Source organism: Hippocampus guttulatus, chromosome 8 (assembly GCF_054856545.1).
Source record: "Hippocampus guttulatus isolate MCC_2025c chromosome 8, RoL_Hgut_1.0, whole genome shotgun sequence".
NCBI classification, from domain to species: Eukaryota; Metazoa; Chordata; class Actinopteri; order Syngnathiformes; family Syngnathidae; genus Hippocampus; species Hippocampus guttulatus.
This window is the reverse complement of record NC_141268.1, coordinates 22,412,529-22,438,269: the sequence shown is the minus strand read 5'-3', so window position 1 is coordinate 22,438,269 and position 25,741 is coordinate 22,412,529. Positions and strand designations below refer to the sequence as shown.

The 25,741-nt window shown below is 46.8% G+C and overlaps 1 protein-coding gene across 8 annotated transcripts in view; it reads right to left on the bottom strand.

Annotated features, from left to right (window-relative positions):
• Positions 1 to 25,741, bottom strand: part of LOC147201869 (forkhead box protein P1-B-like) — a 110,607-nt gene that overhangs the window by 31,944 nt on the left and 52,922 nt on the right. For 4 of the 8 annotated variants that reach the window (XM_086117677.1, XM_086117683.1, XM_086117676.1 and 1 more), the window contains 3 exons: positions 15,784 to 15,882; positions 2,328 to 2,465; positions 2,095 to 2,184 (listed from right to left, as the gene is read on the bottom strand). In XM_086117677.1, the coding sequence (XP_085973803.1) occupies positions 2,095 to 2,184; positions 2,328 to 2,465; positions 15,784 to 15,882 (327 nt within the window). Of the gene's footprint in view, positions 1 to 2,094; positions 2,185 to 2,327; positions 2,466 to 7,273; positions 7,484 to 7,790; positions 8,085 to 15,783; positions 15,883 to 25,741 lie in introns of those variants that run through there. The other 4 variants (XM_086117679.1, XM_086117680.1, XM_086117681.1 and 1 more) reach the window with 3 other exon arrangements.

Genomic DNA, 25,741 nt, shown 5'->3' with positions numbered 1-25,741 from the left:
ACCTCGCGCTTTGTTGACGTCTCACAACTGAGTGCATACAAACAAACAAAAAAAAAGTCTTGGAGCACAGCAGCTGCCAGACGACAGCTCCAAAATAAAAAGCCTGATACGCCGAATGTGGAAAGGGCGTCAAGCCCCTCCTGACCCACCACCTTTTGGACTTTGGCACAAGTTCGGTCGGGTAAAACGACGTCAAAGTGCCAACAGTCAAGAACAGGAGCCACGGATGAAATGTGCCATCTAATACCAAAGATGAGACGAGAAAGACATGACAAGGGTCCCGCAGAGGGTTTCGGGGATACGGACGGACTGCGCTTTTTTTTCTATGATCCGCGCGATGAATTGAAAGAAGTTTCCGGCTTCTATGCTGGTTTGCCGTCTGCTACTTCCTCACTGACAGTCGGATGCAAAGAATCGTGCTACGGGGGTGGCAGTTCACAGGGAACGACGCCTTTCATCAAAACTCTTTATAAATAGAAGTTGGCTTTTCTGGAAAAGAGAGAGAGAGAGAGAGAGAGAGAAGGAAACACTGAGTATTGCAAATTAATTTAACTCTCCCCTCCTTGCATGTTTTATCTTCTGGGCCGGGGGTGGGGGTTGGGGGGGGGGGCGCGCTCCTGTGCACTCCCAGCGTGCAGACACATAAAAAGCACCCGAAGCAACAGACCAAATAAGAGGTTAACAAGAAGTGGCAGAAGGGAGCGAAAAATATCGTCTCCGACAAATGATAAAGAGTGGCGGTGGCAGGCCTTTATTGTGGAGCTTCAAATATAAAGTTAAAGAGCTTTGAAAAACGAAATTTTCATGTCTTTAAAATAAAACAGGGGGGCACAAAGCAACAACAGGGGGTTATTGTCTGCCAGCCACTAGGGAGTCACAGCATCATTCTTATTCTGTCTTTTGATGGCTTCTAGAAATGCCACTGGAGAAAAAAAAGAGAGAGAGAGAGAGAGGCAGCAGAGAGGGGAAGCCTCACGGGGTCGCATCTATTTCCTGTGATCATACATAATATGCTTCAAAAGTTTTTCTTTTTCTTTTTTGCCGTCTTCTATTCTGGCGCTCCATTCAACTGATCAATTGGCCCTCCTTGGCTCCTCCACCCCTTTCCTTTTGTCTCACTTGCTCCTCTTGTGTTTACATCAGATGCGACTTAGTGACAGGCTCTATCTGAGGCCGAGGAGCCGCGCTGTCACGTTGATTTATGGGCGCATCACGCCACAACTTGTCCAAACTGAAGCCCACAGTTCATTAATTAGGGAGCTTTGACTTTGAAGCCGCGAGCTTTGACAGCACGCGGGCCTGCGCGCGCACGCCGCCCGCGCCCGCTTTTAAGGCGGGCTCCCTTTTCCGAGTTTCCTCTCCTCTGCAAACACTCAACTCGATGGGGACGAGTGAAAATTCCCCGATTGTCTTTGAACCTTTTCTGACCGCGCGATCATTTGCTTTGTCCGTCGCGATGCCTGTATCTGCCAATCATTAGCACGCATTAAGCTGCGGCCTGCGAGCGTGCCCCGCTGTACTGGCGGGGAGCAGAAGAGTGCAAACGAAAAAGATGGGGGGGGGAAATAAAAACCTCAATGCAGACAACAAAGCTGGGAGCGCTCGCCGCACTGATATCTCACAATTACATGCCTTCTCATCCGCTGCCATTTCCATGTTAATTACCAAGAAAAGCCTCTCAGATTTATATGGGCTGTGTTCGTGCCCCCCCCCCCCCGCACCTCCCACCCACCCCCGTTCCTCCCCGCCCTGCCCTTCATTATTTCCTGCACACGACTCTCAGGAGCGCTGAGGTCTTTGTTGTGTCGCACGCTTGTTTAGTGAGAATGGAAAGCAAGGAAAATACCAGTCGGGTAAACGAAAAACTTTTCCAAAAGTACAGTCCGCCATCACTCAGCCATGAAAGCAGAAGGTTTGACATACTAATCAGAGGCGTGGGCGCAATTGACTCCCCCCCGGCTGCCACCTCCCCTCCCCCTTTCCGTTCTGCTAAAGGCAGATGGGTTTGAGGGAGGGAGCAGCCGCGTCCGCCGCGCTCTCTGTCTGGTCAACGCTTTTCACACTGGCAAGGCCGTTGGAGTGATGTCAGTCTACCTCTTTATTCTGCTTGCTGCCTCCATGCTGCTGGAGGAGCTGGAGGTGGAGCTGTTCCTGCTGCTTCTTGTAGAAATCCTGGAGTTGCTGCTACAAAAAAACCCAAACACATGCATGGGGAGATAATGTGATTGATGTATGGCCAGATTCCTTAAGCGCCAAATATTTGGAGAATTGCGGTTCCACGGAAATTATTATTGGGGTTTCTTTTCTTTTCTTTTTTTTTTTTTTACCTGCTGTAACATGAGGGCCTGCTGCTGCTGGAGAAGAACCTGGAGCTGCTGAGGGCTCAGGACTTGCTGCTGAAGGATCTGCTGCATCTGCTGAGGAGTTATCACTTGAGGTGTCATCATAGCCACTGACACTGGAACCTGAAAAAAGAAAAACAAGCACACTGAGTTTTCCACAGGATGTCGAGTTGGCCCCCAATCCAAAAGGCACAATGGTGAGATACGGCCAATAAACCCAACGGGCCCCGCCCCCAAAATCAAACTCTGTTCCGCATGGCTCTTTGCTTCGGAGTGGGTGTCATTCTAACAGCCCTCGACAACAATATTTTCCCACTTCACCCCCTCGAAGAGCAAAAGAGGAAAGGAAAGAAGATGACAGCCGCTGACGGCGCATGCCCGCAGATTCGACGGCAAACTGCTTTCAGCAACATGCCTTTATCAAGCGCGAGAATGATTCGCATCTCCTGCGATGCTTCGCCGAAGCGTTTGCCATTTTGGAAATGTTCTCCGAGACGCCATACCTGAGGACGCCAGGCAGGACGTGCCGCGTGAGAACATTTCATCAGAGTTGCTGTCAACATTGATGTATTCTTGTGACAATATGAAGGGGCCCGAGGAGGAGCCAGGGGGACCATCGCGCGGGCCTCAGACAAACTCTTGAAAGGTGCGAGGGCGCGGCTCTTCAAAGCCACTGATTTGTTGTGACACTCAAAAGGCCCCGCAGTTGTCGGGGTGTCTTAATTGCTCCCATCTCGCGGGAAAGTCGGCATTTATCCACATGCCACTAAAAAGGCCTTTCCTTGACATCGGCATGAAGGAATTGTATTTTATTAGATTTTTTTTTTTTTTAACCGTACGCGATCGTGTTTGCCATCTAGAAATGATTCCCGTTTAAATGTCAGGCCAGCTAACATCTGACAGACAAGGTCACTCAAATGTTACGGGAAACAAGATTATATCATTTTGAATTTTTCGTCGGTTTCCGAAGGCAAAACACCGATTTCTTTTTGCCCGCTGAAACGAGACAGCGAGAATAAATGAGAGCAAACGAGGAAGACTGTGCTGCAACGTCAGACAAGCGGGAGTGAGATCCCGCTCTTTCTTGGCCAGTGAGCTGTGTTTGTCAAGCGTCGAGCCCTCGAATGAGATTCAACGTAGATGCCGGACTCACACGTCCCCTTTTCGTATTTTCAGCGGTGGCGGCGAGGAGGAAAACGCGAGATGAATCCCCCACCTCCTCATTGTATCTGAGGCAGTCTATCTTGAGTTTTGCACACGACTTGCCCGGTCATCTGCATAGACACCCCTCCCTCCCCCCCGGCCCCCCCCTCTTCTAATTCTCTAATTTCACAGTCATTTTCTTACAAGGTCTTTTTTTTCCTCTTGGCACCACTAATTTTTACGAGCTATTCTGAAGGTCAAGCAGGCGGCCCAGTTTTTTTTCGAACGTGCAAATGTTAAACGTCATGTGAAGTCAATGTCATTGCTATGCGTTCCCTCTTCGTGCATTTTAGAATTTCATGAACAATGTGCGCATTCTTGTCACAAATGCTAAAAGGGACGCTTTGAATGGTGGGAAAGTGAGCGCAGGTGCCACGTGATCAGGTTTTTACACACGGGCCCCCCATCTTAAGCGGCAACGTCATCCAGAATGACACGGAGAGCTTGCGGAATTCTCTGCGCCTTGTTTTACATCTCGCTGTGATATGGTGCAAATATTTTAGCTTGCTGTGAGCAACAGCCTATGACAGCCCGCCCCCCCGTGTGTTCCCCATTTATGACCTAAACACGACTGAGGTCATGAGCGGCTAGAGGGGTCGTACACTTCTTAACCTATCGATCATCGGAACGGCTACCGTTTAATGCTGTGCCGGAGGAGTGAGAATCTGCCTAAAACGGGACGCTATCGATAGGGAGGGCAGGAGAGAGAGCACTTAAAAATATATGTATAATAATTGGCCTGGCCAAATTCTGTCGCATTTCCATTTCACGCAAACACAAGATGCCAGTTGCCATTTGTAATACTCTCATAGTCACAGAAAGGGCTCCAACGAGCCCAGCCGTAATCGACTCAGGAATACGAGGGTGTTGGGGACATTCTGAGGATGCCAGAAATAGCTGCCGCTTATGAATTTCACCAAGGTGCAGCACTCTCCAGGTGCCTGCCATAAATAAACGTTCAAACCTTCAACATTCTTGCGCAGTTGCAGACTGACAGGGGCAAAAACATCCACACGTTTCTATGCACGTCTAATTTCCCAAGATAACGTCACATGATTAAAATGGAGAAATTAGGTAAGATTGACATTGATGGTCAAAACGTACCCCATTTTATGCGGCACTATTTCTCTTGGACTTTGCCACACAACAAACAATCCGAATCCCAAATGTAAAATATCGACAGGGGGGCCAGGGACTGCAAGGAAACGGAGATGATTCCGAGACCGAGACCCTCCCTCCATTCACAAGTGAGAGGTCAACGACTGCTAGTAGAGGAGAACGTTGGGGGGAGGGGGGGGGGGGACAAAAACAAAAACTTTTTTGGTCTCACACGCAGGAAAATTAGAGGATCAAAAATGAAAGAAAGGGAACGGCCCAGCTCAAATATTTCCCTTTTTCGTTTGGCTCAGTGTGGAAACTTGCAAATTTGATGATGAGTCTCCTGCCCTGAAAAACGTCAGAAATTAATATTTAAGATTCGCACATGAGAACATTTTTAATCTGAATTAAACTATATTCATTTGCAACCCCAGAAAAAAAAAACATTAAAAATGAAAAAAAAAATTATATTCTCTATTCTACAAATACAACAATAGAGATGATGAAGCACGATAAAAAAAACCCCAAAAAAGGAACAGCAATGAAAATACTTTTTAAGCCAGCCCAGAAAATGCTTGACGGTGCAGATAAATGGGATCACAGACTTATTTGGTTTGTCATTAAATGAGCAACTGTGAGAAGGATTTGGGGCTTTGCAGCAACTGCATCCAACAGGATTTTGACTCACTTCATTCGACAGTTTTTTTTTTTTCCCCTGCCGGCCCCACCGTTAGACTTAAACAAACAAAGTGCTCAGCAAAGCGGGTGAGCTCATCCCAACAACAGCTGGGTAGTGTGCCTCACCCTGGTTCTCGGCACTACTCATGACGGTGCCCACACACATTATTTGCTTATTGCAGGGACTGGGAGACTGATTCAAGAATAAAATCATGAATGGATTAATGGAGACGTACAAAAACGCGTACTTCATTACATTTTCCCCGTTTTGTCATAAAACGTCAAGGGACTCGATTAAAATGTCGGCCAAAACTCCTCCCCGCGTCCGCAACCCGATAAGATTCACAACATGGACGCTGTCTTCCAAAAGTAGCCAACTCTCGTCCAATCGATCCCTATTGTTGGATTTGATCTTTTACCCACAATATTGCACAACCATTGGGCGTGAAGTGCGCGCGTCTCGTCTTTGGTGAAGCGGCTCTATGCGGTGATGCAACGGCACGCCTTTCGGACGCATTATTTGAGTCAATTGAGATTTAATTAAGATCGCAGCCAATGAATCCCTTTCAAATGAAACTCGAGTCAAAAGACAACGGTTGACATCTTTGCGCGGATTGTTTATATCATCCAGCCAAGAACACCTAATCCCATGTTTCCACGACGGCAGACAAGATGAACACAAATCGTGCCGCTTCTCAACTCTTTCATGTTGAACGGCTTTTATTCACCCGTGTGTTGGTGGAATTCAGAGAAACGGTGCAAAAAACGGTCACTGGGAGGCGCGACTTGTCAATAACGCCGCCATCCTCCACATTCTTTGAATTATTCAGGCCGGGTGGTGAAAAAGTTCACCCCCGTGCGCTGAGCGTTCAGCGACGATGTCTAACCTTTACATCACGAAGCAACTCGAGGGGGAATAAATCATCCCGCCGAAGAGTGGGAATCACGCGCTGGAAGCAGTAGCGACATTAAAAGACAGAATGAAAGCTGCTTTTTATTTGATTTTTTTTGAAGTCGCGACACATTTCTGTGCGAGGGGATCAAAGGAAGCGCAACAAGGAGCAGCTGGCGGTACGCGCGTTTGCTCAACGAGTCCCCCGCCTCGGCTCTTCTGTTCTGCCCGCTTGCTTGCTCGCTCCGCCGCAAAGCAAAGGCCACGTTTGAAAAGGCTATCCCGGCAAGCTGGGGGACTCTGGGCCGAATCTGTTGGCCAATGTTGCGGTTAAGAAATGACAGGTGCCGGCCGCCCCTCTTCTTGACAGGCCACTGCGCAAATAACGCCCCTGCCTGAAAGGGCTAATGCACAACTAATGAACAATAAATCAACTTTGATTACAAACTGTCAGCCCAATCAGCACGCACTCCGGCTCTCCCAAAGTGCGCGTCTCGGCGCAGCTGCACGGCTGCACGGCATTGCCCAGTTGATGTTCCCGTCTGCCCGACCGGCTCGCAATCTGCTCGACTGTTCTTCACTTTTCCACCGACCCGTTTCCTGACCACTGATGTGAATGATTAAATATGCATAAGAAATGGATAAAACTTCCAAATTTGAAATCTTCAAATAATCAGGATCAGAATGTTATGCAATTTACAAGACTTAAAAAATAAATATATATATATATATATATATATATATACATACACCATACCACCACACCATACAACTTTGACCAAGATCCGAGTGACAGTGAGCCTCAAATATATTTTGTAGTGATTACGCTAAATATCAACGATATCAAATAGTAATTTAATTCCCAGTCAACCGAACAGGGAGCGCCTGCCCAGTGATCATTAAGTTATGACAAAATTGACAGTAGGCAAAAGAAAAAAAAAAAGCATTTGGAATATCCTGCTTGGGCACAGCAACAAACAAAAACAAAACGGCACCAATGAAAGACTTTCTTTCAAAACAGTCACAACAGCAATTATCGAACAGACAGCAAATCTGTCACCTGCGTTTCGGGAACGGTCCAAAATTAAAACATCATAGGGAGCCGCTGCACATCTGGTTTAACAGGTTAGCCGACTGTCAGAAAAGTAAACATGACAAAAAATAAAAATAAAAATTCCACTCTAATTTACTCGGAAGGAGTTCAGTACTTGAGGCTGTTTCCTCCACTTCAAACAAGCAAGCAGACTTTACTACCAAGAAAAAGTTGACTACTCAAAACAAGCCCGCGGAAATCCGAGACAGACACAGTCAAATTCAGATAACCGCGTTGAAGACCCGTGTTTTGGCTTCTCCTGTCAACACGCATGTGCAGAGTGTCTTCGCGGCAAAGTTGTCAATTCCTGAACGCCGCAACTCTCATGTCAATGTTGCATGACACAATTAACCCATGAGAATACACGGAACATCAACAAGCGGACGCCGCGCTCCCTTTCGTATTCTGCCCGGGTCCAATGAAATTGTCAAGTTTCTAAGCAACAACGCTCGCCATATCAAAGAACTCAATCATATTGACAAACCTGACAAACTCCATTTAGCTGGCAGGGTAAACAGAAAGCCGGGCCACGCGGTGTGGAGTGAAGCAGAGCGGAGAACACAGCCGCCACGGAGAGAGAGAGAGAGACACTGAGAGAGAGAGAGAGAGAGACACTGAGAGAGAAAGAGAGAGAGAGAGAGAGAGAGAGAGAGAGAGAGAGAGAGAGAGAGAGAAACACACACACAAACACACACAGTGGGGGAGAGAGAGAGAGAGAGTGGGGGAGGTAGGGAGAGGCAGCGGCAACGCAGGCAGGCGGAGAACAAGCTCTGTTGTGTTGTAGCGTCTCCAACCTTCTTCAGAATACAGACGGATTGCACGCGCAAGGTTACTCCCTGGCTGACAAGATACAAAACTACCCAATCAACCACACCCTGCTCCACCAATCACAAGCATCCCTCTAAACATAATCAATTCAAATGGGGCCGTACAATGGGGAGCCGCAGGCTGAGCTGCAGGTGAACCCGAGGCTTTGTGTACAGGGAAAGGGCGGGGGCGGGGGGGGGGGGGGTCCTTTAAAAAAAAAAAAAAAAAAAAAAAGGGGACCAGTTGACCCCTTGACCTCTGCGGGGACTCTGGCCGTGCTCTTTAAACAATGGAAGCCCATAGACAAGAGGCCCTTTAATGAAACAACAGATATGTAAACACTGCTATCCAGCGGAAAGAAAGACAACTTGCCAAGCTTTCAGCCCCTTTATTGTTCTGCTCAGTGGAAAGGTTTATAGTGCCAGGACAAAAGACGCAGCTCGACAACAAACGAGTAAACAACTCTGATACTACTTTGTTGACACTTTTCTCCAGTTTCCCATGCGGCCCTTTGACCAACCTCAGAGGTCCAATCAGTTTGGCAGCCCACCTTTAAAGCTGAGGAGTATCACAGCAGGAAATGATTGAGTGCGTTTGGTCACAAACATCATCATGTACAAGAAGGCCTCCTTTTTACCAAAACAACGAACAAACTTTTAGTAACTTCAATTTAAAAAAAATAAAAATAAATAAACTAAAAAGAGAGGGAGAGCCATAGATGCCAGGCATCCCAATGAAAGCAATTATTGTCGTGACGTCACACAATTGACCCCCCCCACACACACACACACAGAAAGTGCACTCACTGAGCAGCCAAGACATGAGAAGAAAATCGAACTCTGCCATCTACTGGAGAAGGGGCGGAACTGCCCAAAGGGGTGAGAACAGCAGGAGGGTTGAAAGCATGTCTTCTGCGCTCTAACTTTTGTTTTTCACAGAGCAATCTGACTTGAAGCATGTTATTACTCATTCGGGAGTACATCGATACCTAATGAAAGGTGGCGAGTTGCCACTAAAAGCGATTTCAGCGGCAATAATAAAATAAATCAATTCAACAGAAAATACGAGGGAAGATTAGCACCTCCACTTTGTGAATTATTGTGACAATAAACAGCCAGTTTTGACGCGTCACATATCAACAAGCTTTAAAGCCTTGGCCAAGGATGAAGGAATGTTCACGGGATGCGTTCCAGTCCGCAAACACACCGGTAAAATAAACAGAGCTAAACACGGCATCGGCCTGACAAGCCACTGCTCTCGTCGGCTAATAACTAACAATGAGCTCAGCTAAGCTGGCCTGGCCCGTATAAATTATTGACTGGGACACCTCCAGTGTGTTCAAAGTGACAATTCCGATATATGTCATCCTGAATAATTAAACGCCGGAGAAGGTGCTTTTTTATTTTGTATCCGAGACAGCTCGCAGAGAATGACGGGCATGTGCGCGCAGCCGCCGTGCGCGCGCTCTCAAAAACGCGCGCACGGCCGCCGCACTCTCCTTCCTCGGCATTCTCCCTGGGGTGGCATGTCGCCGTATTCTCAATAAAACACCTTCTTAGCAGTAATAGGCCACTGTTCTCATTTCAACACTCCCAGCGGCCTTGTGATAAATTTAGCAGACGCGCAGTTCAAGCGTCCCCTTCTCACACGCAGTCTTTCTCATCCGTTGCCTCTGTGCCAGCGCCATGTAAAATAATTACACTTTTGTGTCCATGTGATGCACGGTATATAGATTTTATTTCCCTGCGCGCGGCGAAACATCAGTAACCTTGAGCCTTGGACTGCATCCCCGGTGATAGTTTTCAGGGAGTAGTGAGTGTTTGTGCCCATGACAGGGTGAATTGCATTATAAAACACTCCCATTTCCTGCTTGAGTTAAAGTGAAAGTGCTGTAATGCCTGGTTAGGTCCAGCCCTGCTCTGCTCCGACGAAAGAAAACGATACAGCTCCAATTACCAAGCCTTCTCAAAACTCAAATGCAGCCGGGGCCTGAGATGCAACGGTCTGCCAAGCGGCGCGTTTGTGTTGTTTGTACGAGTGCTACTGAAGGAAATTAGCAACACAACAAACGCAACGCGGTCGTGGACTCGGCATTGGGAAGGACAACCGTGTGCATAAAGCGGACAAATATTTGTCTACTCACGCAGATAGCAACGGTTGCTCGATATGTGTCCAAAGTCGGTCCTCGAGGGCCGCTCACCTGCCTGTTTGAGATGCGCCCCTCCCGCAGAGCACCTCAAATGATCAGGATCGTTTTCAGGCTTGTTCAGAGCTTGCTGATGAGCTGATCGTTTGAATCAGGCGTGTTGCAGGAGGGACGCATCGCAACAGCGGCCCTTGAGGAGCGCGGCCGGACATGCCTGCGCTATGCAATGCCAAGCCAAGTTTGCTCAACATGTGATCGTGCCATGATCCATCATGTTAGGAACCAGAGTGGAATGAGAAGGGGAATGCGGCGTTAAAAAAAAATATATATATATACACACACACACACACACACGCACACGCACACGCACACGCACACACTTATCCTCTGACCTTCGTTTTAAGAGCATCTATTGTTCATAGGCAGCATTATCGGGTCTCTCTGACGTACGGTGACTCTGAGTTGTTTGGCTAACCTCCGCATTGCCCAACGCTTCAAGTGTGGTGGCCGGCGAGGGTAGAAAAAGGCTCTCAAGTGGACTGGTGGACCCGGAAATGCAAATTTGTGACCGGCGGGAGTTTTAGTTTTCTTGCACGTCACTTGCAAATTTGAATGTGAACACATTATATTTTTGAGGGAGTGAGTGAGCGAGCGAGCCAGTGAGTCAAGAGGGGGAACGATGTGGAAATGTGAGAGCGCAAACTGCTTGCAGGGAAACATGGAAGCACAAACGAAGGCCCGAAAAGGATGGAAGGGCTCCCAGTGCTGTGACTGGAACTGATTCGACACTCATCGTCTTGGCGAGGAGAGAACGTGAAACGCAGCGGCCCCCCAAGTGCTTGTTTGCTGTGTGGAATCGGGACAGATGACTTCATTCTGACAGGATTACCCCCCAATCCTGGATTTAATCTATACAGTGCGCATAATACATTTTTACAACATGACAATGACAAAAGACAGCAAAAGAGACAGCTTGATCGCGGGGTTTCACGCGAGCATCAGTCTTGGTTTTGTGCTGATCGTCAAAGACAAACTGTCTCACCTCAAAGCAATCCACATGATTTCTTTAGAGTATCACCTCGAGACGTGAACATCGCAGACGGAAAGAGAACAACGTCAACCGCTTTTGAGAATTGAGTGAGAATTTTTTTTTGAAGCTTTCCGAGCAAATTGAGATCATTTGGAGGTAAAAGCTTTGAAGTCAGAAAAAAAGAAAAAGTGAGGGAAAGTAACTTTGCTTCCGATAGGAATTCAAACATGTCACACAAGCTCAGTGATGACCACAATAGAGGTGCAACTGTGGTGGCCATAGAAAACCAAATCTTTATTCTCACTTCAAGATATTGCTTCATGAGGAGTCTTCCTCATTTGTGGAGATATTCTTCCAAAGAAACATCCGGCAGATTTGATGAAATTGGTGATGCGTTACATTGGGAATCAAAAGTCCAATGATTCCATTGATGTACGTTTAGGTAAGGTCTCCCACATGTCATTGTAATTCCAGGCTGCGTTCACACGCACGATGTCCATTTCGGATTTTTTTTTTTTTCAATCCGATCTTTTCATGTACTTGTTCACATTACAAAAATCAATGCAACTTCAAATGTGTTTGCAACGAGTCCACGATGTGACATGCGGGCACACAGAGCACGACCTTGACTGACACGCCCAAAAGACGACATTTATGCGGCAGGACCACCAGGTAAGGGCTCACCTTTTTATCATCTTATAGTGACAGAGGAGCAACGTGGGAGGAGGTAGAAATATTTTGGGGAAAAAAAGAGTCAAAACAAATGTCTCGTTTCTTGCGCAGTTGGCATTGGCCGCCTTTCTTATGAGTATGCTTACATTGCACAGACTTACTTAGAGATGTACTATTCTCTGTTTCTTGGCGAGTTTTTGTTGGTAGTGGCACTTCGGGCGAAAGCATTTCAACCTCTGTTTAAGAGAAACTTTGTTGAGACGAATAGGGAGAATGGTCAGCTCCGTTTCCATGTGTCTCCAAAGACCACAGCGACTAACTGTGATCATATATTCTCACGCTCACCGCCACTTTGCGAGCGGCCAACAACGGCTTTGACACTCTCGGCTACTGGCTGACTTAGTTACAGAAACACCTCATAATGCTGTCTCAGATCACCCTGAGGCACTGGCAGGGCTCCAGCTGACAGGCCTGGCCTAGTGCTCTAATGACTTACAGATTGGCGCGCTGTGGTATACATGTGTCAGGACAATGCCATGGGCCTGTTGCAGAAACAGTAGGAGACGAAAAAGAAAGAGAGCCGGCAGCTCCTCCTCGTCCTGTCAGCGAGACGATTGGCCCATGGATCGTGTCACATCACGCGTACCCCTGACAGACCACAAATGAAGGATGCAAAAAGCCCACGCGGTTGGACGAGGGCGTTCTCGGGCCACGCAACAACTCAAGTGGCTTTCATCCAGACTACTCACAAGACATTATCTTTTGACCTGGAGGTACCCTCAGTGAGGCGGTGCAACAACGGTGTTGAAACCCCAAGGGAGCGAGAAAGAGAGCAAAAGACGGAAAGATGAGGGGTGCGGGGGCGGGGGGCGTAATAAGTACGGTAGGTACTACTACCTTCTTTCAAAGTAGAACAGATCACGGCACGTGAGACCCTGATACACAAATCAAATGTTAATTTAGATTCCAATACCTGATAAGACGATCAGCACATTAAGTCCACAAAAAGTACCCCCAGTTCCTTTTTCTCAAGGAAGCAAAGCACTTCTGCTATGATGCAACTCAAAACCGCCTCATGCTCACATTTCCTTTGTGGCGCTCCATGTATATTTCACGCCAAACGTATCCACCTCCAAGTAAAGTCTGCGCAGGGGAACATTAGCTGGCTGCCGACCGACCCGTCGCTGTGCCAATGACGTGAGTAATGCTGGCCAATCCTGTCTCGCAAAGAAATGTAATCTGGGCATCAAATGGCTAGCAAAGACATCATGTTGACATAACATCTTCAAGCAGAGCTGCATACTGCTTAATCCCCCGACGGGAGGTTGATGCCTTCCCTCGGAACCCTGGCAATGAAATGTAGTTAGCTTGAATGGTGAGTGATGACACAAACTAGCTGTGCTCCCCCCCCCCCCTCTTTCCCCTGACCCCCCCTTACCTTGATACCGGTGGACTATCAGCAAGGGTCCCACAGAGTTGTTCCTAATTACCTATTTCTCTATTCCTGATCCTACGGCTGGCATAATTAGTTACCTGGGGCTGCAATCCAATTTGAAGTGATGACAAGAAAGTGATCCATGAAAAAGTAATAAGTTAAATCCAATTTCAGCCCGCTTCTAATTAAATGCACATGGAACTAATGAGTCAACCCCTCGCATTTCACTGATAATGCTAATTAGCAGGGTGGGAGTCGCTGGCTCTCATTGTGTCACCGCAGGTGTGACGTGTTAAAGGTAAAAGGGGACACGGGTTCTTTTAATTACGCGTGTCATCCCGTCAATGTAATTCACTGGCTTTTCGACCAGTCAAGTATGTTTTGCGGCACTCCATCCTGCATGTGGGCGACGCTGTTTGTATTTCAAGGATTGATTAAGGTGCCTCAAGGCAAGACATTATAAAGCAGAGGCATCTTTTATCCAGAGGCGTCAAAAAGGGTTGAGGGGTTGTGCGCGTGGGGGGGGGGGGGGGGGTAACCCTGGTTGGAGCGATGAAAAGCGCCGTTTCATGTAAATCAGGGGCGCACAGTCTTCTTTGACTCATGTTTTCTCCTGTTACTACCACTGCTACGACTGTGAAGTCACTTAATTTCAGACATCGGTTGTGTGGGCGCTACGCTTTATTGTTTTTGACTTGAATGAGAGTGAATTGGTAAGTCGAAGCCACTAAATCTCCATCTCTCGGCGAGTCTCGAAGCCCATCTCCTTGTGCCTAATGGGAAGAGCACTGAGACGAGCGCCGCCTTTTCCACAGATCAGGTGCTTTTATGAGGTTTACTACACAGCCTAATAACTGCTGGATCATGCCTTTTATTAACTAGTCTGGTCTAACGGCGAGTCATTATCCAGGATGTATAATGGAGAGAGTGAACGTCCCCGGTGATGGCAGCATTAGCTTACTTTGAAAATAGGACACTAGATGAGTCAGTGAGTCAGACTGTGATCTGAGACTCCTATCACAAAAAAAAAAAAAAAAAACTAACTAAAAAAAAACCATGTCCTCACAACTCCTGTTCATACTGTGCGTGTGTGAATGCTGGACTCTAACAGTGTGTGACTGGGATTTGTTTAATTAACAGAACATGTAGTTCAGAGATAAACACCTTCTGGACGTGTGGCATTTGCATTGCTGCAAATTTAACCCAGCAAAACAGAACAATGAGCATCAGGCAATTTATGGTGTTGGTAAAGATACTACAGCAAGTCGGTGCTCTTTTCACACCAAGCGGGCATGAGCGGGGCGGGCAAGTCTCTTTTCTAAAGCTGAGTGACAGCTCGGCCGAGCTCCCTGTATACATTAATAAATTAGAATTCTAATTTTGTCTTTGTCTGCCGAAGATGGCCGAGTACTTTCCTACGTACCAACAACTGGCTACATGCAGGAATCTGCGAATTTGTGGTCCCCATTGTTGATCTCCCAAGCACAATTCCCTGCCAGGCTGAGGAAACCCTTTGGTTTGATCCCTTGAACTTATTTGAATCCTGACAAATATGCACACAACCGAAAGGTCATCGCAGTCATATTTCATCTTCTGGAGCAACGCCGAAGACGTCTGCACAACAAAGAGGCTTTTTCACAACCTGACATTAGACCTAGCTGCTACAGTGGCTCATTAAAAAGGGCCCCCAATGGGACAGTCGGGGTATTAGGTATTATATATACATGCACAAAGAACGGGGCCTCCCTATTAATCACCAAATATGCCCTGAAGTTGTTAGCGATTTCACACCGATACAAACAACTGGTTCCCTCGGCCAGGCGAAGACAGACCTTGAAGGCAGCATACGGAACTAAGGGAAATTCACTCATTCGTAGCTGTGCAGCAGCAGTAGTCGGAATAGTAGCGCAAGTAGCCGTAGTAATAGTCGCGCAAGGCTCGAAATAAGCGTTTTTTTTTCACATTCAATTCACATTTTACTTTTACGGTTGATCAAAACACACTGACTAGCAGAAGTGAGAATCACAGCTGTTTAAATTTTGCAATAAATAAATGGTGGAGACAGTCCCAAAGAAGCTTCGCCGGGCTTTACGCATGTGCGTTAAGGTGGCGCAACACGCTTACGTGTGTGAAGTAAGAGGTCCATGGCGAGCTCAGTGGTCGCACCGGCTACCTAGCAAAACGCTTCGGCTGGCTAGCAAGCGGTTCAACGCGTTGCGTTGAGGTCTGCACAATAAATGTGCGCTCAGAATTACGTTGCGGTCGAGCTTATTTTGAAACCAACTCATCAATTTAGCCTGCTTTTTGTTTTTAATTTGAGGAATTTAAGAGGCTGACAATCATATGCATTAGAGTGCTCGCGGCAAAAACAAAATATTTTACTGTACCTGCAGGCTTTGGTCCTTGTCGTTTGCTTTGGGGGATTTGCGGCCGGTGTTTTGTTGAAACCGCTGCTGCAGAAGTAACTGCCGAGCGACCTGGAGAGTCTGAAAGAGAAAAATTGTTTTTTTTTCATGAAGTCCAACGGTAAAAGTGTCCAATCGCAAGAGGTCCCTTGAGAGCACACCTCTGCCCATTTTAGAGCCTTCAAAACAATATTCTCTTCTGACAAACAAACAAACACCGCAGACAATCAAGCGATTACTCTCTCCCTTGATATCATTCACCGGAGGTCAGACGACAAAACACAAACCACAGTGTATCCATTGACAACGTTTTATATTGTCCGATACTTATCAGTGCTTGTGGCTCTCCCTTAGCCCTGCCAAACTCCAATCAAGAAAGCAAATAAATAGCTTTATGACGACGGCTTCAAATATCTGTTCGAGGACACGGCCTTCCTGGCGGAAAACAAAATACATTGAAGTCACATGTTTATTGCTCCAGCTACTCCTTTTTCCCTTACGATAAATAATCAAACATGCCATCCAGAGCAAACAAAGCTGAGGAGATCTGAGGGGGGGGGGGGGGGGGGGGGCGTCTGTGGTCTCAAAAACGGTCAGCGATACCAAGAAAAGCAAGCGTTGTGTTCCCACAGCGAGCTGGCCAGTCTCACACCTCCACCAGTAAACCATCTGGGTAAATAACCAGCTTCATTCTTTCCACGATTCTCGGATGATTGTTCCCACAATGAAACAAACAGTCAGGGGCACATCCCTCAACTCGTAGATGGAAAATCTGTCGCCCCCCCCCACCCCCCCGCACTTCACTTATTGGAGCAATATTGGGAGAAATGTGGTGATCCGGCATGCAATGCGTCAGACGGCGGTGCCGTGTGACTTCAGCTCTAAAAAAAAGAGCTCTGTTGCAGGATGCAGAAACGGACACCGCTTTAAAAGATGCTCTCCGAACACCGTGAATTGAATCTCAAGTAATTGGGAACCTTCCGACGGCCAATGTGTGCTTTCTTCCATAGATGTCAACATGTTTTCTTTTCCACTGTGAGAGATGACAAATGCAGTGAGACACGTGTGTGTGCATGCTGAATGTGTGTGTGTGTGTGTGTGTGTGTGTGTGTGTGTGTGTGTGTGTGTGTGTGTGCGTTTGTGTGGGTTAGCAACCGAGGGTGTTGGAACAAAGAGTTGAGTCAATAGGATATGATGGAAAGTTCAGACAGTAAATGATCAGGAAATACATTTCTGGGAAGTCTTGCTGAACTGCAATCTTTGTAAATATAATAAAATAAGACCATCTCAGAGACTGCAATATATTCTGTAGTTGATGCTGCTGCCCAGATAGACCATGACTACAATTACAGAAGGAAGGATATTCGCCGGGATCACAGTGAGGGAAGATTTAAAACCCAGAAATGCCCTCCTAAGGACATCCACCTCCAGAATAATTTGTCGGAATTTCCATGATTTCTGAAATGGTGCCAAGAACATAATTGGGGGCCAGCTATTGCAGTATATTCAGAAATAGGATTCAAATGAAAACAAAACTGTGGTAATTATAATGTCATGCATCATTATAATCGCAATCGCAAAATGACGGCTTAAATATTTGTTCTTGTCATGTCATTCCTCCGTCAACCTTGATGGTGAGAATGTAGCAATATAAAATACAATGAATCGATTCATCCTTCCCGGACACGCCGAAGTGGAGCACATTGCTCGCCGATTATATATTTCCAAGAGCACCCAAAGTATGAAATGTGGCAGCGTTTTATTCGACAATGGGTAAAAGTTCTCGCGAGCATGCAATTGTTGTCGGCGCATAATTGGACATCATCGTCTGGCGATGAAGCTTCATTCTGCGCGGCTGCCCTTGTTCCTTCGCCGCCATTCCGTGTTGCCGCTGCTCGCCGTCTGCTAGCCTCCACGGCTGAACTACTTTCCTGGAGCATACGGGAACAACGCAACATCTGCAATTCTCGTGTTGTCAAACAGATGTTCCATTTATCCGCCAACTATTTTTGCGGGTTTCCAACGCATTTCATCCACGACTCATTTAAATATCCGGACATAACGAGAGGTTAGTGTGAATTGATTTTCATCACCAATGGCGGACGATCCGTAACATTGGACAGCTCTGAAAAAAAAAAAAGTGGCGCCCTAGCCTGCCTCAGGAACATATCAATTTAGCAAATGCAATTTTGCAGGGAATGAGAAAGATTATCAGTCTCATTCTATTCATGTCAACGCTTATATGAAATCGTTCTTCTAATTATAGCAAGGAAAATAATTATGTGATCACACAATTGAAAACAGAGTCATGATCATCTTGACTTGGGCCAATTAAAATCAAATTGCTGCCTGACGGCACCAGACTAATTCTTCTGGGTTATAATTTAATCAGGCAGCAAATGTTTCTTCTTGACTGGGACTTGGGCTTTCACCTTTCGCAACGTTGCTGTCAAGCTTGTTTTATTTTTTTTTTAAAAAGGCACGCCGTACCTTCGGGAGGCCCAAGGTTAGCCCGCATGTATGCATGAACTGCCTCTCCATGTTTACAGAGCACCCATCGCACTATTTCCGAGCTTCCCCCGCCGTACGCTGCGCAATCTCTTCTTTTGATCTCCCATTCGGAGATACCGGTCACTTGAGACGCAACGCCATTCTGATAACTGCTTCGGCCAAGTGTGATAAAGTGAAGCGCTGACAGGCGCGAGGCATCTGTTGCGCCGAAGAATTTGAGCCGTCTTTCCTGTCCGAACGTTGATTGAAGCCACAAATTTAGGCGACGGGAGAAAACAGTTGAGCTGTGCGAGTCAGTTACGCCGCTTCCCCTGAAAAGTGAACAGTAGAAAAGGCGAATAGTGACCCTCAGAAACACTTCCACTATTGTACACAGTGCCATTGTTCAAGAAAGTGTGCAAGTTACTGTGGAACAAACAAAACAATAGCGCTAAACCTAACTCTAACAGTGTGTGTGTGTGCGTGGAGGGGGGGGGGGGGCTAACTACAAATTCCCGCACAACTGAGGGAGTGAATCCTGCAGGGGCTTTGATTACAAAACAACCTGCAGCACATGACAAGCTTTATCAACAATGCAGACTTAGCATTTGTTCACTGGCGTCATCTTTTATATGATCAATTTCAGACAGTACGTGCTAAAATATCCGCATCATATTAAAGGGAGCAAAATCTCTTTTGTCCCGAGGGCCATCAAGCTGTGATAAGAGAACTGCTAAGTACTGGATGTCTTTATGTGCCGTCTGCCCATGTGGATTATTTACAGGCTTTGGGGTTTCCTGCTGCTAAAGCCAGCTCTGGTGTCTTACAAATCCCAGCTCAGAGCATTGCCACACAGTCATGTTAGTTCTCAGCTGGATTCGACACATCAACCCCCCCCCCAACAAAAAGCGGGCCCAACCATCAAAACCTCGACAAACCGCCGACGGGCACGAGTCGCGTGGACATTCTCGCAATGACTTCAACGGCGATATACTGGATGGAACGTCACACGAGCAGAAAAAGTGATGAAAGAAGCCTGCGTATGAGTGGAGGTCTTTTCAGGGTGTCAAACACAGGACAGCTCCATCTTTTTTTTTTTTTTTTTTTTTTTTTTCCCTGGGCCGATTTTGAAGAGATCTCTCGAGGTTCTCCGAATGTCTGTCTCCTGTCGCTACAGGTGGCGGAGACCTTGAACGTGTAATGATTTGAAGCAGATTGCTGCTAATTGCCAGACGATGTGCAAGCAGGTGTAACTGGATCCCCGCGGCCGCGGCGAAAGCAGGAGACGGAATGAGATGCGCGCGTGTTTCCAGACAAGCGCGAAATGTGTGCTTCAGCCTATTTGCTTAACAGACACGTATCAGAAGACATTATTAGGCAGCTCAGAGACAGCCAGCAACAACACGGGTAATAGGTTAGTCCTTAATGTAGTCCGTCTCACAAGATCGCCGGTCCTCCGGCTTGCGTCTGTGGCCTCTGCGGGGCTTTCGGCAGCGTGGGCCTAAATGTCAAGGTTATGTGTTTGACTTTCCGTCTGATTTGACGCTCACCTGTCATTCTTCACTTCTACTAGAGCACTCGAACTTTATTCGGGGTAGTCAGCGGGTTTTTTAAAGGTGCTCGGTGTGTGCTGCATCTCATTAAACCGAAGCTGTGACGCAAATGCTAAACACAGCCACATCTTCAGTCATGAGGGTGGTATTTATTTGCATTCGCTATCTCGCAAAGGCGCCGACATTTATTTGGAATTGAGATGTACACATTATAGGTCGCATCAATGGTGGAAAAAAGTTTGTCCATTATTTTTCTTGGTCTCCTTTTTTAACATCACAAAACTGTGATTTGAACAGGAGCCGGCCGACTGTTTGCATCCACTTTGGGCTTTTCCCTTCCTCGAGTGAGCTGACAATATTTTGGGGAAAACAATTGCATTCATTAGAAAAGAAAATAGATCAAAGCAAAGTATGAAGAGGGAATAAAGTAAGGGACTTTGGAGCGGGACTGAGGACGGAGGAAGGAGGATGCCAAAAAAAAAAAAAAAAAAAAGGTGAAAGAGATACAAGAGAAGGGGGCGGGGGGGTATAGTGCCCAAACAAGGCGGTTCAGGTGGGTGGAGCCTGCACACTTGCGAGGTCACCCTTGCCCCTGCGCCCCTGCGCTCACTCAGCGAGGTCAGCGTAGTGATGCGGGCCTGACAGCTTCCGTTTTGCTGTGTATTCTGCGTTTGTTTGGATTCCCGAGCCTTGCTTAGCCAGCAGCTTAACAACAGATGGCGAAAGAAGGCCTCCATTCAGAGCGGCCCGCCCGCATGCGAAAATTACACCAAGGAAAGTACACAAGCTGCAGACAAAACACACACAGGCACACCAAAAGCCAGCATATGCAAATGACATGGATTGGCGGGAGTTGCACAGGCAGCAAATAGGGCAACAGTAAATAAGCTTTTCCGCCGCTTCATCAGTAACCTTTTTTGTTGCCAACGAAACCAAACACGCCAAACCGCGACCAGACACTTCAAGAGACCCGCATGGAAGCGAGCGAGCGCACGGACGGTGGCGTCCGCTTATTCCAAGCCAATAACCCGGGCTCGCTTCCCTCGCCGCTACCGAATCGGGGCCGCGTTTATTACGACGCCGTTGCGGCGTAAACCCATAAACGCGGTCCCGAGCAACACGAGCCACTATCGACTATATATTGTTTCTCTTTGTGACTCGCTCTTCCGCCTCAATTACGCCTTTCGACTTGAGAGGCCGGGGATGATAAAGTGGCAGTAAAAATCATTCACATTACTACACCATTGTGCATCTGCCGCTAAAGGTAATTAAAGAAGTAAATGACTCATAAGAGCAGACATATTAGGCAACCGGGCCGGCTCATGAAAATACGCAGCATGAAGATAGCGCATTTTCTTATTGGCGTCATCAACTCCGGTCGAGCTTATAGGCTCTTGATGCTGATTTCGTCCACTCCAGCGGAAAGTCTATCAGTGCTCGCTGGCGTGTCTCTTATGTCTGCCCACCTTGAGCCAAGTACTGCATTGAAATTTAAGCTACGGATTTGGCGCGACAGTAAAGTGGTGGGGGAGGGGAGGGTCGCACAGACAAATCAGACAGATGTGCGCTTTTGGTCCATGGCGACAGCAGGCAGATGAGCGGAAAGACGAATGCATTTGTTATGGCATCCGAGTGTCAAGACTTCCGCGCACTGATTGGAAGCCAGTCAGTGCGGCGGCGACATTTCTGAGGAGCGCCAGTGGCTTTTTCACAGTGGTTTGCATTTGGCAACATTTTTTGTACCTCGGGATTATTGTGACACCTCTAAAAATGAAGATCTTCTGAAAATAACATGATCTGCCCATTGTTCAGTCACGTGGTTGATTGGATTGGCACGACCCAAAACTCTCCACATTGGATTCAATTCCAAAGTGTTTGGAATTTTGAACATGTTTAAAGTGACTTGACTCGCTCTTATTTCAGGTAGACCACAGGAAGGGATCCCACTAATGTGTCGATCTGCACGGGCAGTAGCTCCGTCCCCAAAATGGACAAAAGTCCAAGATCGCATCAGAGAAAAAAAAAAATGTCAGTGTTGCCTCGTCCAGGTGCCTTGAGCAAGGCATCAAACCCCCGAAAGCTCTCAAACGTAGCTTCGGCTGACGGCATTGTCAATGATGAGCGTTTTCCCCGACTCCATCTTTTGTTCTTAGCACGGGATCCCGAAGGATAGTCCCAGCTGACACAAAAATACAAATCAAATAGTTTAAGCGAGAAAGAAGATGGATGCCAACTGCGCCGGACCGTCAGAAAACATCCACTCCCCCGGATTGCATCTTTGTTGGAAGTCTTGCATCACATTTTAGGGGGGAGCGTTATGCTTGGGAAAACGGGCACTTCCGAAAACCCAGCGTGAGACCCCTGACTACGATGCGTGGATTTTATCATGCATGGCGTGAATGATATTGTTTAAAACGGGGGAGACTAAGGTTGCCTCGTCCATAGCGGACTCAACACTAGGATGCATTTGAAACGTTGGGCATATGACTGGGAAAATCCAGAAATCCTCCGATTCACTCGTGGTGAATATGAATGAATCTCATCAACGTGCAGCCAGAAATGTGCAGAAGAACCAAAAAGCAACCACCAGAATGTCCAACCAAAAGGACGGTGTGCCTTGAGAGGCGAGGCCTCAATCGCAATACGTCCGCGTGCTTGATCGTGCCCCCGTGACCGTGTTGCCACGGCAAAGATTTCAGATCAACCCCATAGCAACGGACACCCAGATGGAAAGAACACAAGTGCATTTCACGTACTCACAACATTTGGCTACACGAAATCACAGTGACCTCTTATAAAAGCGGTAAATCACGAAGCCTTTGTACCTTTCCTTTTAAACATATCAAATAGGCGGCAAATAATCTGGGCCTGCAGCCGCCACTTAAGGGATAAGCAACGTTTTCGGCATAGTGCATCCAAAAGACCTGTTTGAAATCCATCGTCCGTCTGATGCCGAGTGTCTTAACTTCTTACGCATCGTGAGCCGCCGGGAAGAATTCCCACCCTGTCTACGGAGCAGACGCAGAGGCCTGCGTATGAATCACGGCCACGTCCAATTGGCTAAGGATTGAGTTGCAGCAGTCAGAAACGGATCCCTGGGAATAGGAGCGTCTCTGCTGAAGCCATTCCAAGATGGGAAATGTGATCCTGTGCCGAAAGGAATAAAAGAAAGCAAAAAAAAAAAAGGGGGGGGGGGGTTGGGGGGTTCTGATTGCTTCAGCCACATAGAGAAGCAATCTTCTACAGAGTCTAGACATATCAGTCATCACACAAGTGTAATGTCTTACAGTCTCACAAGCAGATGATGGAACTTGAGGTGGTGGCCCAAACCTTTTATCTTCTAACTCATTTTGGTTTTCTTTATTATTAACCTCACGGATGAGGGCGTTGATGTGCCACTTACAATTTAAATGAATTAATGTTTTTGTATTTTTGAGAAAAACAGTCAGAATCACGGTCTAAATCGTGAAGATCTTTACACGCTTGAATTCATTACAGTCGGCAATTTTCTGCAAGGTTTAGAAAATGAGTGTAATTGGGTGAATTCTCATGACGACGTTTTCATTTGGTGACCCGCTGAAATACATGAACACTCATGCCGTACTCAACCAAACATCAACAGAACAGGAACTCTTGAGCCCAAATGATGAGCTTCTGGCTGCGAACCAGTTCCAGTTCCAACTAAGTGGCTAGCATGAGAAGCTAATGTAGCAGCCTTCATCCTCGCTCGGTCACCTTCATTTTCAGGTAGAGGCTCATAGCGACAAGGCAGCCCAAAACGGAAGGCAGTGGGGGCCGAAGGTTTCCCAACAACAAACATTGCAGGAACCAAGGGCACGTGGGCTATCGAGATCTGCTAGGCTGCTAGGCGGGTGGATAACAGACTGTTGTTCGACTCCATTAGCTGCCGTGCGAGAGGGCCGCATCGAGCGACACACGACCTGTGAAGAATCGGAGATCTCGCTCTCTCCTGGAATGGGGCTTGCCGCATTAATTCCAGAACCGTAATCCCTCAAGCAAATCAAATTACTCTCATTAAGCACAGCAAGAAAACTACGTCTGCAATAAGTATGTATATTAAAAAAAAAGCATTTATTACCAATAATCACCTATTTAATATGAGGGAGCTTACAAAAGCGTTATTTCTGCTGATTGTGTTTGAAAATGGCCAACTGCAAAGCAGCGCCTTACAACAGGGCCATACAGAAGTGCGCTTGTGTGTGTGTGTGTGTGTGTGTGTGTGTGGACAGACACACAAATACACAGCTCATGGATTTTACGAGAGGAGTTGATACAGTGATTAAAGGGGAGGGTGGCGGGATACGGCGCTTGAGGGCCTTGGAAAGGACATGGCTGGCCTGGTCATAAAAAACACACCTCTGTCTTTAAGCCGGTACCGGAATTGCTCTCGGTGGGTTCACTTTGAGGTGAATCACCAAAGAATTTACATGCTAAGTGGCACCATGTCATCACCAAGAAAACGCACGTGGAGAAATATTGTCAGGTTTTGTTTTTTGGTGTTTTTTTTAGCGCAGCCACTGCATGCGCAACGGTTTTAAAGGCTGATTGCCTATGCAACTGTAACTGTGTTTGGGTAAAAACAAACAAACAAACAAAAAAAAAAAAACGATGACCACCAATGCCCATTCAAACACTATATGGACCAAAGGCTTGTATGGTGTTCATCCAGTCTAAAAAACAGCACACCAAAGCGAGCGTAAACAATGGCAGTTCATTTTGGCAGAGGCATTTCAAACAGACTTTCTCATTGACATCTTTGAGCGGAAAAAGTTCAAATAAATGGTGAAATAAATAGCGAGAACACCTTCAACACAGTAGGCAAAAAAAAAAAAAAAAAAAAGAATCAAAATGGGTAATAAAATGATTTTCCTCTACAGAATCAATTAAAACGGGGCGTCAATGGGTCATTCATTTACTAGTTCAGAATAATTACCTGCGTTTTTTTCCCCTCTTATAGTAATTTACTTTTTTTATTCATCTGGGGCTCTGATGTCCCTGCAAACCAAAAGAACACATTTTGTGTAATTATTCAAATTAAACGCAGATTCCTCGGAGAAAATCTCTGACAGACCGCAACGCAGCAAAGCTAATGCGCTCCAAAAAGAACCTCCCCTGAAGGTAAATGCGGGATTCTATTAGAAATCAGTCTACATGCTGTCAATTCCAGCATTACTTGCTCAATCAATTAATGCATGAATTAGCTTGAGGTGAAAAAAAAAAAGAAAAGAAGCAGGATCAAATAAAATGCGAGTGCCTGTGCACAGTACTTCCCACATCCACTTTTTTCAACAATGATGCTATGTGTGTGTGTGCGCGCGCGCGCGTGTGTGTGTGTGTGTGTGTAAAGGCATGAAGTGGATCGTTCCCCGTTTGGAGGGTAAGTAAAGGGTGTTCAAAGCAGTCCTTGTTTCACACAATCGCCACATCACATGAATGCTTTGTAAACATTCACCCGACACAGTGCAAGTCCTTTTGGATTTTGAGCGTTTTCGTTCATTCCGCAAGAAAATAGCACCACTGCTCATCTGGCTCCTGGTCAGACGTTGAAAGTAGTCTGCACCCAAACACACGCAATTGTAATGGTGTGGTTGGAATTCAGCAAAAAAAAAAAAAAAAAAAAGAAGGATGCACCTGCCTGGAAGAACTTTTCATTCCGGCTGTACGTGTTCCACGTACATGCCAGGACACGTGGCTGGCGTTTAAGCTTCAAAGCTGGCCTACAGACACGGTATCAGGAGATCTACTGTATGTGTGAGCAAAGACCACCAGCAGTCGGAGTCCTACGTTCGAGGCAAACTGTAAATTCACCAACCCTTTGGTGAACAGCCAAAGACGAATCGCGGCACCTCACCGGTTTCCACACCTTGGCGGTGTTC